Source organism: Haliotis asinina, chromosome 6 (genome assembly GCF_037392515.1).
Source record: "Haliotis asinina isolate JCU_RB_2024 chromosome 6, JCU_Hal_asi_v2, whole genome shotgun sequence".
Taxonomy (NCBI): domain Eukaryota; kingdom Metazoa; phylum Mollusca; class Gastropoda; order Lepetellida; family Haliotidae; genus Haliotis; species Haliotis asinina.
In genome coordinates this window covers 54,789,401-54,805,659 of record NC_090285.1, presented here as the reverse complement: position 1 = coordinate 54,805,659, position 16,259 = coordinate 54,789,401, and the positions used below count along the sequence as shown (strand labels likewise).

Sequence of the window (16,259 nt, the reverse complement as noted above, 5' to 3'; positions counted from 1 at the left end):
ATGAATTTGGAGCAACAAATTTCAGCTGAGTACATTTGATTAGTCATGACAGAAAGACATCTTAAGTTAAGTTCATCATATCTACAGGTGATGAGATGTGTCAATCATATCTACAGGTGATGAGATGCGTCAATCATATCTACAGGTGATGAGATGCGTCAATCATATCAACAGGTGATGAGATGCGTCAATCATCTCAGCAGGTGATGAGATGCGTCAATCATATCTACAGGTGATGAGATGCGTCAATCATATCAACAGGTGATGAGATGCGTCAATCATCTCAACAGGTGATGAGATGCGTCAATCATATCTACAGGTGATGAGATGCGTCAATCATATCTACAGGTGATGAGATGCGTCAATCATCTCAACAGGTGATGAGATGCGTCAATCATATCAACAGGTGATGAAATGCGTCAATCATATCAACTGGTGATGAGATGCGTCAATGTCATCAGGAGGTGATGAGATGCGTCAATGTCATCAGGAAAAATCAGTCATATCAACAGGTGATGAGATGCGTCAATCATATCTACAGGTGATGAGATGCATCAATGTCATCAGGAAAAATCAATCATATCTATAAGTGATGAGATGTGTCAATGTCATCAGGAAAAATCAGTCATATCAACAGGTGATGAGATGCATCAATGTCATCAGGAAAAATAAATCATATCTACAGGTGATGAGATGCGTCAATGTCATCAGGAAAAATCAGTCATATCAACAGGTGATGAGATGCGTCAATCATATACACATGTGATGAGATGCGTCAATCATATCAACAGGTGATGAGATGCGTCAATGTCATGTCACATGACAGCTAAGGTCAATGTCATGACAGATAAATAAAGGGTTGTTTCAGTGTGTCAGATGTCCAATGTTCATGACCCCTGCTAAATATAATGGCAGTTCGATAACTTAGTAGTTAAAGCATTCTCTCATCGTATCAAATACCCGGGTTTCAATTCCCCACATGGGTATGTGTAATACCCATTGCTGGTGTCCTCTGCCAAGATAATATTGGAATTCCACTAATAGCTCACTTATTATATGGGCTTGTCAAAAAGAAAAAATCATATCATCAAAGTCACTATATAAAGTCAACAACAAAAGATTTCTCTTCCATGCAATTGATTCCATGTTAAAGTCAGAACATGTCAATTAGCCGTCCTATTTTCCTTCTCGGTCATTCAAAAAGAATTAAATTCTTTCACATTAAGATAAATAATGACCTCAGTCTCCATTCCCTTGCTCACACGGCTTGAGATGAAATTGGAGAAGTCGAACACCCCATTCAACAAATGTAACAATCTTTTTTCATTCATTATGTCAACCAATAGCAGGTTTTTCCATTAATCTCCTTCAGCTTATCACCCTTAGCTGAAACATGATATTTTCTGCAACCAAACTAATCTTCTTTCCGATCACCAAGCAGCAATATATATCACAAATGGAACGACAGCCTTTGCGAGATGAACTCAAGACTGCATTTTAACAGCTGGCTTACACATGTAATCAAGCATAAAGCACTACTTGATTTATGCTTTTTTTAATTAAAGTAAGTGATAGTGTTGGCAGCGAATACCACATCTGATTCGATGTCTAGATATTTGTGTGCTAAGTACAGACACTTTAAAGCATGTTCCTTCTCAAATAGACAAGGGAACCTTTATCTTTATCTTTTTTCGGACATTGATTTGATAGAATAAACAAGAAAGACACTTCAAAAATTTTTGTTTGAATTGTCCAAATGAATTTTTGCAGTCACAATGAAAAGAAAGAATGCTTTTCAGACTCATTTTGTTTAGTTTTCGCTGTTGGTCAATCTCAAAACTGACTTTTAAAGAAAAATTTTCAAAAAGGAAAATCAATACATGGATAAATTACTTCAATATTTTCTACCTTTCTTGAAGATCGAATGTAAGAAATGATATGCACTTGGAGTTGACAATGGGAGTTAACATGTCTTACCCAATAAACACTACATACACAAAGAACTACCTTTAGGCATACCCACATTTATTCATAAATGATATGAAAAGAAATGCAATAGAATTCAATCTTCGAAGTGAAGTCGATCTCTGAACCAGTCTCTGAGAGCAATGATGATGGCATGACATCTTCTGTGCTACCTTTGGTCTACCTCTTGAGCTCACTGTTCACTTCATGTGATGGAAATGCTGGACTGTCTCATTGGCGTCCTTCACTATTCTATTCTTCCTCAACCCACCCAAATACTGATCCTTCCAATACTGTATTACTGGTTAAGATATTACAGATTTATCCAAATGTCATGCAGTTGGATTCTGTAGTCACCAAGCTTTGGTCATGAAGTTGTCATGTTTCATTTCTCGCCATGAATATGCAGAGAATTGTTTCCTGATCAATGAAGCATGTGTATGTGACATTTTTGTGGCATATGCAAGTAACGGTGATGTGTCATCTTGGAAGGCATAACTTACATGTGAAGAGTTTTAGCAGGTTCAGTGAAGGAGTGAGTGAATTTGGGCTTGGAATAGGTGAAGGAGTGAGTGAGTTTGGGCTTGGAATAGGTGAAGGAGTGTGTGAGTTTGGACTTGGAATAGGTGAAGGAGTGAGTTTGGGCTTGGAATAGGTGAAGGAGTGAGTGAGTTTGGACTTGGAATAGGTGAAGGAGTGAGTGAGTTTGGACTTGGAATAGGTGAAGGAGTGAGTTTGGGCTTGGAATAGGTGAAGGAGTGAGTGAGTTTGGGCTTGGATTGGGTATGTAAGTGAGTTAGCCCTTGTTGGTAATAAAATAACCAATAACAACAAAGTGGGACACATCAGAAATGACCTTCACACATAATACCCATGTTGGGCATTGAACTGAGTTGGAGTTGCAGCAATAAAAAGCAAACACTTTAACCACTTCGTTACCGCCCAACCCTTTAACAGACAGCAAACACTGGGCAAAGCTTAACCTTTTTTTTGAAGTTTATGGAGACAAAACTGCCCCAAAATTGCTTGATTAGCCAATGAAATGACACTTTTTAAGAACAGTGAAAAAAGTACATGCTCACAAAATTCATGATTAGATCAGACCAATTTAATTTCTTGTTTTTCGGATCATATTTTATCAAGAATAAGAAAAGGACAAAAATACAAACTAATGTTCATTGCTCAAGAAATAAAATCCTAACTTTTCTGTCAGCAATAACTGTAAACTTACAAGAAAACATCGTTTAGATTGTTTTTGCCCCATGTACACTTCATAAATTCCCAAAGGCATAATACTTTCAACAATTAGAAGGAACATTACTTTGACTGGTGATTTTATTTTCATTTGCTTTCCTCCTGCCTTTAAGTTTTCCGAGGACAAATATCCATAAAACAAGAAATATATGTAGTCTTGCCTTATCAGCATTTACAAGACATATAATGTTGTTATGGTAAGTCCTTACCGTCCAGTCAACCGTGGAACGTAGCTCTCGTTTTTTGTAGCCATATTCTGCATGACTTGGATGTAGGTAGTTAGTGTGGCTGAAGGTACTCTTGGCAATTGCTTTTCTGGAAAAAAAGAGACACAAACCAAAATAATCGCTTGTCATTTTCAACATGCACATCCAAATGATTGCACGAATCTGTCAGAGCGAATTAATTTACATCAACATGGCCAATCGATCACCAAAAACATTCTGCAAAACCGTGATACAAATTTAAGCTGTTTTTTCCTCTGAACTTCTTGTACTTCTTCTCTAATTGATCTTCCATGATCAATTACTGTCGATTTTTTTTCATGTCTGAACAGCATTGGGTGTCTCCAAGGCTTTGGACAATGAGACAGAATCATTGGGTATGTGACATTGTTTTGTGTAACAGTGTTACAAGTTTACTCATCAGTGAAGAAAAATTCTAAAACTAACAGCTTTTTAAGTTCAGTGCCTAGTTTGGCAATGCCAGTATTCTTCTTGAACAAAGTTGTTTTACTCTAATCATGAATTACATCATCCAAGCATTAAATTGGGAACAATCATATATAATTGAGATCATTTGATGGGAAATATCACATTTGGTAGTCAGTACCACAAAACATTTCCATGTGAGGATTACAGATGTGAAAAACAAAAAAAACAACAAGCAATTAAATTTATGACACATCTAGAAAAGAACACATTTGACATTCAGTAAGAAAATACATTTTCATCTGAAAGCACGGAAATTCCAATATTTTCTACCACAAGGCAAGACAATTACTACAAAGTATTTCTTAAACAGCCATATAACAGTTAAACTTCTCTTACAAATAGAAAATAACCAATTTGACATTTAACAGCTGAAAACGTATTCATCACATTATACAATTCCAATACTTTGTTCTGGAAGGCAAAAGAATAACTGAATGAACTACCTACAAAAGCCGGCCAACTGAAAATGGATGTTTAATTTGTCTTATGTTACTTTGATCTCTTGGATTGCACAGAGAGAAAAAACACCAGGTGTTCAACAATATGTGAGATATCCACTCTAACATCAATATTGACAGTTGATATTTGAACAGATGGGGAAATGTTCCCAAGTCCTCAACAGGAAACAGTTTCCAGGAAAATACTATCATGGTGTTGAGCCAGATGGCACATCTCTTCTGTGTTGATGTGTTTCAGATGGTGATGTAATAAGAACATATTTTACAAATAAGTAGGTGATGCAACAGACATTAGACTCCCTCAGATTACCCACAGTTCCATATTTAACTTCTGTCTAACCAACCATGGAAGACATTAAGGAGAGTTTGTTGGGTGCTGATGCATCACACAGGCTGGCCCTGTGAAGATCCGGGCTAAAATTGGTTTTCAGGATTCTGTGCTTGCAGTAAGAGTTGACTAAAGGGTCAATTAATTTCACAAGCTTCCTTGATGCACATTATCACTTTCAGTGTGTGAAATAGTTTCCAAATTTTGCTAGCCAATCAGGCTAGCTATGCTTGAAATTTACTAGCCCACAGAAAATTTCTCTAACCCAAAATGTTAGGCTGAAACTAATTAAAGCATTACACAAGAGAGATAAGAATACAATATTGTCAACACAACACAGGTTTCATCACTAAGCTGCCAACACAATGAACATTTTTATCAGACCATAATTTTGCAGGATTTAAAAGTGTATATCTTAACAAGTCAGAGTGAGTGATATATTTACAAAATGAGCCCATGAAATTTCACTAGACCGTTGGGCCAGTCATTGTGGGAATTTACTGGCCCAAATGGATTTTTAATAACCATGGGCTAGAAGGCCAGTGGCTACCTTACACGCTGATCACATCTCAAAGATCAAAAGTCAGTTTGGTAGAGACCATCATCTTTACACTGCTTTTACCAATGCGTGAATGGGAGTGATGGCTGTCAGCTGTTAGATCAAAAAGACACAATGTCTTGTACTGAAATATCTATGGAGCAACAAAAATTGTAACCAATGATAAAATGTTCGTAACTTGATTCTGTCCCTGAAGATATGATAATTTGATGAAATATGTGATATCTAACAGAAGATTCTGATATTAGAAAACCTGAAAAAAAAAAAACACCCTCATCATTTGACAAAACTAAGCCTAGTAAGTGAGTGAGTCAAAACTTAAAGATATAGCAGCACTATTTCAGCCATATCATGACATGAAGCCTTGCAAATTGAAAAAGAGGTTACTGTTGATTTAAGTAGAGGAAATACACTGTCTTCATCTTACTTCAGAAACAAAATGAATTTGTTTACTGTAACCAATTTGGAGTTGCACCTTGACACAAACATGTTTTTATTACAAATTTAGGGACCATGTATTCTGATTTTGTGCTTCAGTCAGCATCGTGTTATATACTCTTAAAAAAGTTTTACACTTACGATTAAAAATATTTGAGAGATTTTTCGGAGTCAATCAATGTTGGCATGAAAATGTTGAATGTTTTGAGAGTGTATCACCATTTGCAGTTCCTTACAACCATAGTTATTTGGAATGTAGTCACATTTGAAAGATAACTGGTGTATGGCGTGTAATTTGCATGCATACGATTTTCATTTTAAAACAAACAACTAGAAACAAACACTAACAAATGTGACCCCATGGGACCCCATGCACGCGTATGGGGCTACTGCGTTGCGCACCTGCAAATCAGGCGTTGTGTTTAGGGATGGTAATAGAGGGAAATGGTGGTGCGTTCATAAGATGTCTGTCCCTGAAACGTTTACACTTCCTATTGAAATTGAACGTTTCGGGTTCCTCTACTTTTTTTAAAGAGTATAGGTTAGCACTAATTTTGAAGACTTGGGGAGGATGTTGAGCTATATGTGGTGAAATACAGTATTCTCTTAATCAGGTGACATCCATAAATTTTGAACCTTAATGTGTATCACTTCTAAATGCCAAAGACAATCTTACAATAAGTGGACATCAGAAACATCCATCCTGTTTGTCCAGAAATAATGAATATGCAGTGACAAAAGAGCAAGAAAAGATGGATTTACGCTGATTGAAAACAATCAGCATCAGACACATATTGGCTTGTCAGGTTAATTTGGGAGGAGAGCCCAGGCAATGCAGGTCACAGATGTTTACCACTTTGATTAAGAGAATCAGTAGTGGAAGGATTCGGATGGGGCTCAAGATCATCATCAGGACAAGCGTTTATTTAATTTCCTGATCAGTGAATCCTAAGACACTTGAGGAGGCAACCCTGCATCCTTTGTTTAAGAATATTAGTGCTACCAACGCAGAAGCAAAAATATCCAGATTGTGCCCAAACCAATTCCTCTAGAAACAGTGAGTGCGGTTTTACATAATCTGCCTCACAGGTCTCTGAACCACATTATTTTTGCTACTGCCAAGCCCTCTCTGCAACGTTAAAGCCCTAAATGAAGCAAGTCTAGATTTCCCCTGGTGCTCCTTTCAAAATATATTGTTTTTTTACTATCAATATTATATATTTTCAGAGACTAAGCATTTGTGCAGGTTTTATAATGCTTTCAGCAATATTTTTGCAATGTCACTGCAGGGGACATCAGAAATCGACTTCACACACTGTACCGATGAGGGCAATCAAACTTGGGTCTAAAGCACGATGAGTGTACGCTTTAACCACTTTGCTATCCAACCATTCCTGTCTGCTATCAGGAATCATGTAATAACCTCCGTTTTATCAATATGGAACAAATAATTACAAATACGCTCAAAGACAGGACTTCAGCAGCTGTTTCAGTGCAGACAAACTCTTTCTCAATGATTCAGAACATGTGAGTCCCTCGAGGGCAAACAAACATCAACCTTAGCATTTCTGAAGAAGATCCCAACAAAAGAACCTTTTCGCTTTTTGTTTCCACGAAATGTTAATGACAGACCTTCTTTACAGCATATCTTCATTCAGAAAAATCTATAAGATTCTGTAGATAGTTAGTTGGATATTCACATCACCATAAACTTAAGTGTTGATGCTGATTGTGCAGCTGTCGATAATAAACCAAGGGTCACAAAGTGGATGGTGTGGAAGGTCAGACCACTGTGACAACCTTTACAACCAAGTTGAAGCAACACCTGTACTTACACCGTGCAAGTGAGTGAGTGAGTTGAGTTTTACATCACTCGGTTCTAGAATATCAAGATGAGAGGCACCAGAAATGGGCTTCACACATTGTACCCATGTGGGGAATTGAACCCAAGTCTTTGGTGTGAGGAGTGAATGCATTAACCACTAGGCTAATCCATCACTTGTCTCCTTAGGAAACAGACTGGGTACCAAGAAGGATGAGATGGCCATGTGACTGTCAACCTTCAAGGACTTCAATGACAGCCTGTTTGTCTACTCCCTAGGGAGTTGAGAATGAAATCTAAGGGCACCCAAAGGATCACCCACAATTCCAAACACAAAATGTCTTCTTCAGGGTGGCTGACTAAAGCAGGCCCTCCAGACCTAACGGGTATGACCAAACCAAGCTTCCATGTATACACCATTAGATCTGATCATAGCAGTATCAATCAATGACTCATCGAACACTGAAACAGCTCTCCTTCATCTCTGCTCCTTTGATCATGTTGCTTCAAGTCTCGGCTGCCAGTACATATTAGCCTGTAAACACTGTTGAAGCTGGAGAGTGTATACAGTTTGTCATTTACATGTTGTCTCCAAAACATATTGAAAAATAGTTCCATACTCTGTAGAAAAGCTATTGAACTAAAGAGGTTAATTTACTAACACGCTGATGAGGGCCACACCCAAGATAAAAACCATGAGATCAGTGTCTGCAATACTTTAATTTGCCAGTTGGCCATCAGGGCATGCTGGCTTTGAAATATACAGGTCCTGAATGAAATCTACAGGCCTTTTTTAGTCAAACCAACAAAAAACAAAATAGACTACACTTTACACCCAGTTTCAGACTGTTTCTATAAAACCAATTAGTAAAGCTTATGGTGCAAAAAGAAGTTTTTATTTGTTGGACTGGTGTTGACATTTCTGTGCTCAAAGCGCTGAAATACCAGGAAGTGAAACAATAAGTTATGGTAAGATGAAGGACCATGGAATTCCTGAACATCAATACCAAAAAAATTATGGTAAAGATTCCAGTTGAAAAAAAGACAGATGACTTCCTGAAGGCCACAAGGCCCAGCAAATATTTGAAACTACTGGACTGATATAGTAAAACAGGCACTGGGCCTCAAGGCTGGTGAATATTTGAAACTACTGAACTGATATAATAAAACAGGCCTCAAGGCTGGAGAATATTTCAAATGCTCGATAAGATTGAGGCAATGCAACAACAGGCAAGTTGCTGAGGGGATGCTGTGACTGGTTGTTTTGCAGCTGATTGAGGGGAGGCCGTAGGTAAATGAGTCTGGACTAGATACTGTTGGGGGTGGGATGAAACCAAGTCTGCCTGTCCCATTCTTTATAATAAGTTGCCCAGACAGAGTGTCAAGACCACCCCAATAACCCTAATCATATAATACAGTCAACTTGTTCCAAATCATCAATGTTTCAACAAAGAAAAGTGACATGGACATGATATTGCTTCAAATATCCAGTCAGCATCAAGACTCATTGAAAGGAAAAAATGCAAACATCAAATTCATTTAATTCTTTCTATGTGATTTATTTCACATTTCTAAAAATGCTGAACATTTGAGAAAGAGGAAGAAACAAGCTACAGATGGGAGAACGTGTGTATCATAATGAAGGACTATTTTTTTCAAATCTTATTTGATGAAAGGGGTTTGATGTGAGGTTCTTAAGAGGTATACAGAAGTTGGTATTCACATATAAGGCAAAATATCATGGACACCAACGTTTTCTTTTTGGATTCACACATATTTGGATTTGTCCTTACCCAGGTGAATGTTAACTAAAAGATATACAGGATACACATACAAGTAATATACATGAAGCTAGAGTTAATTTAACCATGTCTTTGATATGTTGAATATAGAACAAGGAAACTTGTGAATGTGACCCTGCAAGTTTTGATGTCATCCATCTTGCCTTCATTCCCATCCATCCTTCCTCTACAAACACTATTCACGTGAAGCAACACAAAACCCACATCATCATCCTACATTAGAGGTACGACTCTGAGACCATGTATTGATTCTTAATAAACATGTCATTATCCCACTTAGCTGTACAAGAAACATCCATAAGGCTCTTATTAAGAAACAACAACCTTCACCGTAAGTCTCAACACGAGGATCTCTCTGGTCGCCATCAGTGGCATAAGCTCTGATCGCCCGACTCCAAGTCTCCTTAACTGGCCTTGACGAGGACATGGCTTCTTGATACAGTGTCCGTCACACTAATATTTCATCTCGCCAAAACTGGATCATTAATCTAACCAAATGACAGCGGCACAAAACATCATACACTCACCCATTCATGGATACAGTAAACTCAACAAAAGCACAGCATAAATAAAATAAAAAAGCAACAAGTTCCATTCAATTTCATTAAACCCATTGAGGAAGTTGTGGTCAAGCAGCGCGCCAATCCGCCACAGGAAGTGAACGCCACAGAGGAAATCACAGGAAGAGTAGTGATGATCAACATTATAGCTTCGGGTTTCAGGCCCGACTGTCCATGCTAATCAGTCACAACAGCAAAGTCTCGATACTATCAATCCCTGCATCAGCACAAAGCTCATAATGCAGGAATTGAAGCTGTTGTCTCTAAGACTCTGATAACCCTGATTACCGATGCTGTTCACTGATGATGTGTAGATGATGAATGTGGCAGTAGTTTGTGTCCTACATATGATGACTGTATTATACAGTTATCTCATGCTGTCAATAACATTGATTCCCCCATATTTTCTGTGAAGATCTGCCCAAGGCGACAGAGTTGAGATGGATAGGTGTCAGGGTCAGAATTGTCATGTCAAAGAAGCTTTGATGAAGTTAATACTGTCACTGTTGTAGACTGTTGGTTCTAGGTCTGGTGTCTGAAGCAACAGTGTGTTGAGTTGGGCACACCTGCTTTCAGCAGCATATTTGTTGTACCAGTGTATAAAATGGTAGAACGAAATCCACTCTAATCCAAAACTAGATGTTTGATGAAATATATCAACTTGTATGTTGAAAAAGGAATACAAGATTAAGACACTGTCACAAGCTGCCATGACTGATAAGACTGAGTTCAAAAGCCAACAGTTGATAAGAATATGGTACTTTACTGTAAGAAAATTTATTAAGTTCAGATATTAGCAGTTGGTGGGATTATGATAATACCATGATAAGGGTACTGTCTGAAGTTGCAGAGGTATTGTAAAAGTAGGTACACTCAGAACTATCAACTACTTTCGGCTAAATGCAGTAGGTAAAGAGCTTAAACGGCTAACCTTTCCGACATATATAAACAAACAAACAAATAGATAAAATAAAATAAAAGAATCTCAAAGAACAAAATGGTCAGTGTGTTAACATTTCTAATTATACTGATACAATGGCTGTGAAATGAATCTATATAAATTATGTCCTGGGGCTTGAGGAATAACCTGATCCAAGCCTGTCAAGGCTTACCCAGAAAACGTCAAAATACTCAAGATCTCATGATAACAGAAACTCAGTACTAGGTTTCACTGTAGCATGAGCTGGTCATGCCTAGCTACTGAATGTAAAATTCCAAGCCATATATGAGATTTCATAAAATGGCTACCATTGCACTTACAGTTTTAAGAAGTAATCCCAGTTTTTGCATTTCCCTTTGGAGAAAACAGCTGCGTCAAATTGATTGTACAACATACTGCCCCGTAATATCAAAATGGTCTCCTAGAAAGAGATAGCTCAAATGATTTAGGTTTACGAGCCACTTTGGTTCGATATATTACCCAGCTTGTAACCATAGTTCACATAACTACACAAATACCTTTAAAGCTGAAGAGGAAACTACATAAATTCAGCACTGTGTGTATCCAGTACTGTGAAAAAACACATCGGCAGATAATTAGCCGTGAGTTGCTTCCCTTAATTGTGTCAAAATCTGCAGTTTGTGGGTTCAGTCAGGCTGTCAATCTCCCAAAAATGTCAGCCAGACCATAAGGCTGGTTAGATGTGAAACTTAACAGCCCTGCCCAAAACGTATTTGCGCACCAACAACATACATATTGAAATTTTAACCCAGCCACTGGGCACATAAATTTGAAAATCAGGCAGTCTGTGTTGACAATAACCCATCCTGGGCAGTTGTTTAGGCTGAGGAATATCGAATGCTGGTTCTACAGCAATCCATGCATGTTGTAAAGGATGACAAATAGTATCGGATGGTCCACTGACTTCATGTGTCATTGTATCTCAGTTTCGTAGATCAGTGCTTATGTCAATCACCGGATTGTCCAATTTGAGTGAGACTAAATTACTTATAGGAGCATGTCATTTTGCTGATTGTTCCATAAAACCATCCCTAGTCCCTGACTCAGGTCTATTGGACACGAACATCAGAATATACAGCAATACTATGTGCTAATGGTGCGAGATATAGGGAAATGTCCTCAACAAGACTGCTTTAAGTAACGCAGGATTTATCTTTGTTTGTTGTTTAATGCCACATCCAGCAATATTCCAGCCACACGACTGATATGAATACACAATGCCATTTAGAAAGGGGTCAAAGGGAACAAATATTATATTTGGGATTACACTGTTTTGGTATAGAACAGATTCTAGTACTATTGTTGGGTTGAGTTTCCCTCAGAGACAGGTACCTAATCGTCAGCAAAGTGATGCCAATTTACACTCATCAGAGAGTTACAAAAAGTCTGTCAAGACTACCAGTTGTCCAACTTCCATTTTTGCGGAAGTCACAGTGACTCCGCTGGCTAAGCAACAGACTTTCTGCTGGTGATTAGGTGCCCAACTCTAAGGGTTTGGGTTCAAATCCCAGCTGGTATCTGTACTTAACAGAGAAAGTATAATTCTAACTATAACATTGCTATGATCACTAGCTGTAAACAATAAGATCTTATAGCAACCATACAATCCACAGAGGGATAAAATCAACATACATCGCTGACGTATGATAATACTTCTTCAACCGACATATGATAATACTTATTCAACCGAGACTCTGTGTCTTACTAGTCTTCAATTAGGTCAACTTCTGTGACAAACATATGTGGCTGCAGGCATAATTCAAACATGAAATGCCAAGGGATTGCAAATCACGATAACCAGCCTGTACCATACCCTAACTTATTACTAAAATTGATCAGAGAGAAAAAAGAACACAGCCATGATATATTATCAAGATCATACATTTCCACAGTGATATAAATCATTATAACTGTAGCCTGATGTGGCTAGGGAAATCAACACCAAGTGTGAGATGAATAATTGATATAACTCAATGAGGGGCGTTGGACATACAGCACAGTGATATCAAACAGTTGACATTTCAGAAATGACTTCATGATAGCACTTGATACGACTTCTTCATCAAAGACAAGCTGTGGAACTACAGCACTTCGCACACATGGTAGAACAATTGTAAAATGCAGTTCTGAGCATGACATCTGCTTCTGAGAAAGTGATGGTTAAACCTACTATGTTGTAAACTCAAGCATCTGCTGATGACATCTGCTCTCAAGTAGCCATCTTGACTGTGTAGCATATCCCAAGAGGCCTTGGTACTGCAAGTTATGGAAGAGATTCTTCACACCACAGTCCACTCAAAACACCATCACGCTCCAATAAATACAAACTCAGCATTCACAAATCAAATTATACCTTAAACAACAGAAATCAAAGCGATCGAGGTATAATTACTTTGAATCAAATACTTGCCTTTAGAGAGACAAATGGCTTTGATAAAAAATCTGACACATCTATATATCTTTCATTTGAATGGAGTCTTCCAACAAACTTCAATCCTTACCATTTTTAGATGAGAACAAAGCAGAATTTTAGTGCCTGTCATGAAATGCTTGCAACAAACCAAAAAGGACTGTCAAAGTACCCTTCATTAACACTATAACTATTATGCTTCGTTGTTTAACACCATACTGAGTAACATTCCAGCTATAGGTATGGTGGCAGTCTGAACCAAACAATCCAGTAATCATTAGGATCATCAATTTTCATGGCTGGGATACAATGTGTCAACCAAATCAACAAGTCAGATATCCAATCCTGCAAGTCACCACTTAAAACGAGCATGGGTGGCTGAAGACCAGTTATCATCTGGATCTTCAGGAGAGATCATATCAGCGAAAGAAGCTTAAATATGCAATACATGTTCTGTGGTATCCATTTCATAATCAGAACAAGGTTGTTTACTTCACTGTTAAAGACAACATACACAAGAGGCAATTTGACTATTACTTTTTTCATACATGAAAATTGAGATTTTTATGTCTATAGGATAAAAAATATTGTGTGCTCTAGCTCTTAATTCATCATAAAATTTGATATTTGTATGTATTAGTCGTAAAGAACTATGTTCCTCTGCAAGTACCAATTTGTAATTGTTTTTCTACATGTCTGTCATGCTGCATTTTCCCTGGGACATATAGCCTCCAAAAGACTGTCAAGGCTTCCACTCATGGCTTCACCAAAACTCCAGTCAGTGAGTACTAGGTTCAGTGGTGGCATTTCAACATCCTATGACTAAGGTTCTAATCTTACGGTCTCTCATCTTAAGGACCCGTGTTACCTTAAGCACCTGTCACCTCAAGGATCTGTGTTACCTCAAGGATCTGTCACCTCAAGGTCTTGTCATTTCAAGGACCTGTCACCTCAAGGACCTGTCACCTCAAGGACCTGTCATAATAACTGAGTCACAAACATTATGTTTGGTCAACATATTCTGATTTTCTGCAGTGGCCATAATGAAATGAGCGGTCATCTGGATTGTCTGGTCCGAACTTGATTATTTACAGACCGACACCATATAGCTGGAATATTACTGAGTATGGTGTTAAACAACAACCAATTTATTCCCTTTCTACACTCCCAAACAGTGTAAAACAACAACCGATTTATTCCCTTTCTACACTCCAAAACAGTCTCATCTGGGACAGATTAGTTCCTTTATTCAACTGCTTTCTGTTAAAAAATCAGAGAATAGAAGTTGACAGCAAGTGAAATTTACCAGGACAGAATGACCAGGAAACTGACAGCGACTGACTGAACTGGAATTATAGTTCTGTGGTTGGAAATGTATGAAGATATGTTCAAAAGTGAAAGACAAGTCACCTGAACCAGTAAAGCCAGAGTCAAGCCCACATCTGGGCAGCCATTGTATGCTTTGCTTTGTATTGGAAGACCATCTTACATATATTTTAGTTTCCAGGCTGTGATACAGAACAATGAAGACATAATATTACCAATTTTCATTACTGCTGTATCATTACTAGAGTACCCGCATCTAGTCAGCAGAAGTTGGTGGAGGGAGTCAATCATTGATTAGTTCATCATGGATAAGGACTTAAGAAAGCCCAGACAACACAGCTGCTGATCAAATGAAGACTTTCACGACTGCAATTCTCTAACCTGAACCTAATCATTACCTACTGGTACATCAGTTGATACACCTTGCTGCACAAAGTCTTTAGCTTGTTGTGCATGAACACTGATTGAATCTTATGTTGCAGCTATTTCATGGCTGATTGCTGTAAATATGGACAGAACACCAGAAGACAGGCAATGTCAGTGCAACGTGGCAGTGGAAAAGAATACCCTGGCCATACTATACTATAAAAGAATCTCCAGAAATGAGATTCCATTTTGTACAAAGGCAACATAGCTAAAAGAGCTGAAGGTGCCAGGAACAGTGAACAGTACACAACAGTGCACTCAAAAGAACCCACAAACCCGTTGATAAATGAGTGAGTGAGTGAGTTTAGTTTACGCCGCACACAGCAACATTCCAGCTATATGGTGGCAGTCTGTTAATAATCAAGTCTGGACCAGACAATCCTGTGATCAACAACATGAGCATCGATCTGCGCAATTGGGAACTGATGACATGTGTCTACCAAGTCAGCGAGCCTGACCACCCAATCCCGTTAGTCGCCTCTTACGATAAACATAGTCGCCTTTTATGGCAAGCATGGGTTCCTGAAGGCCTATTCTCCCCTGGGACCTTCAAGGGTCCCGTTGGTAAATGACCAGATTGTGGCCACATGAATACAGGCAAACGGCAAGTTGTGGGTACATTAGACTAGGGCTTAGTCCCTGAATATATATAATTTTGGATAGTAACAAAGAAACCCACTTAAATATATGATAATTGAAAAGGATCCCCAGTGAGATTCCTGAACCTGAGGAAATCTAGACTTCCATCAATTAGGGGCTTTAGCCAAAATGGCTATGCAGTAGAGCAAATAATGTGCTTCAAGGACTATGAGACAGTAAACTTGGACAAAGTACAGGAACAATATGTCCAGATCTACCTGCTCCTGGTCCCATTAGTCATCGTTTACGACATACATGGGCTGCTAAAGACATGGATGTTTTCAGGTGATATAAATCACGACAAGACAGAAGATCAAACGTGAGCCATTTACACTTCAAGAACCTTCAAATGGGACAAGAACCATCTTTGCAGTAAGTGCTAACAGTTGTATCACTTGGACAGACGAGGGACCAGGTCAGCTAGTTATGACCCAACAAGACCTTCACCATTTCAACTAAGTTGAGCACTGTTACACCATCAAGGGTGAAGCTATCCACTGGCATTCAAAAAGTGGTCAATCTAGCTGACATTAGCTGAACAGGTGGGACAGAGACGGAGTTGTGTAGCTTGCTTTGAAGCTAATGGCTGGCTATGACT

The 16,259-nt window shown here is 38.4% G+C and overlaps 1 protein-coding gene across 10 annotated transcripts in view; it reads right to left on the bottom strand.

Moving 5' to 3' along the window:
• The window catches only part of LOC137287555 (diacylglycerol kinase zeta-like), a 309,083-nt gene that overhangs the window by 91,107 nt on the left and 201,717 nt on the right, over nt 1-16,259 (bottom strand). For all 10 annotated transcript variants that reach the window (XM_067819919.1, XM_067819909.1, XM_067819912.1 and 7 more), the window contains one exon: nt 3,429-3,534. In XM_067819919.1, coding sequence (XP_067676020.1) covers nt 3,429-3,534 — 106 coding nt within the window. The remainder of the gene's footprint in view (nt 1-3,428; nt 3,535-16,259) is intronic.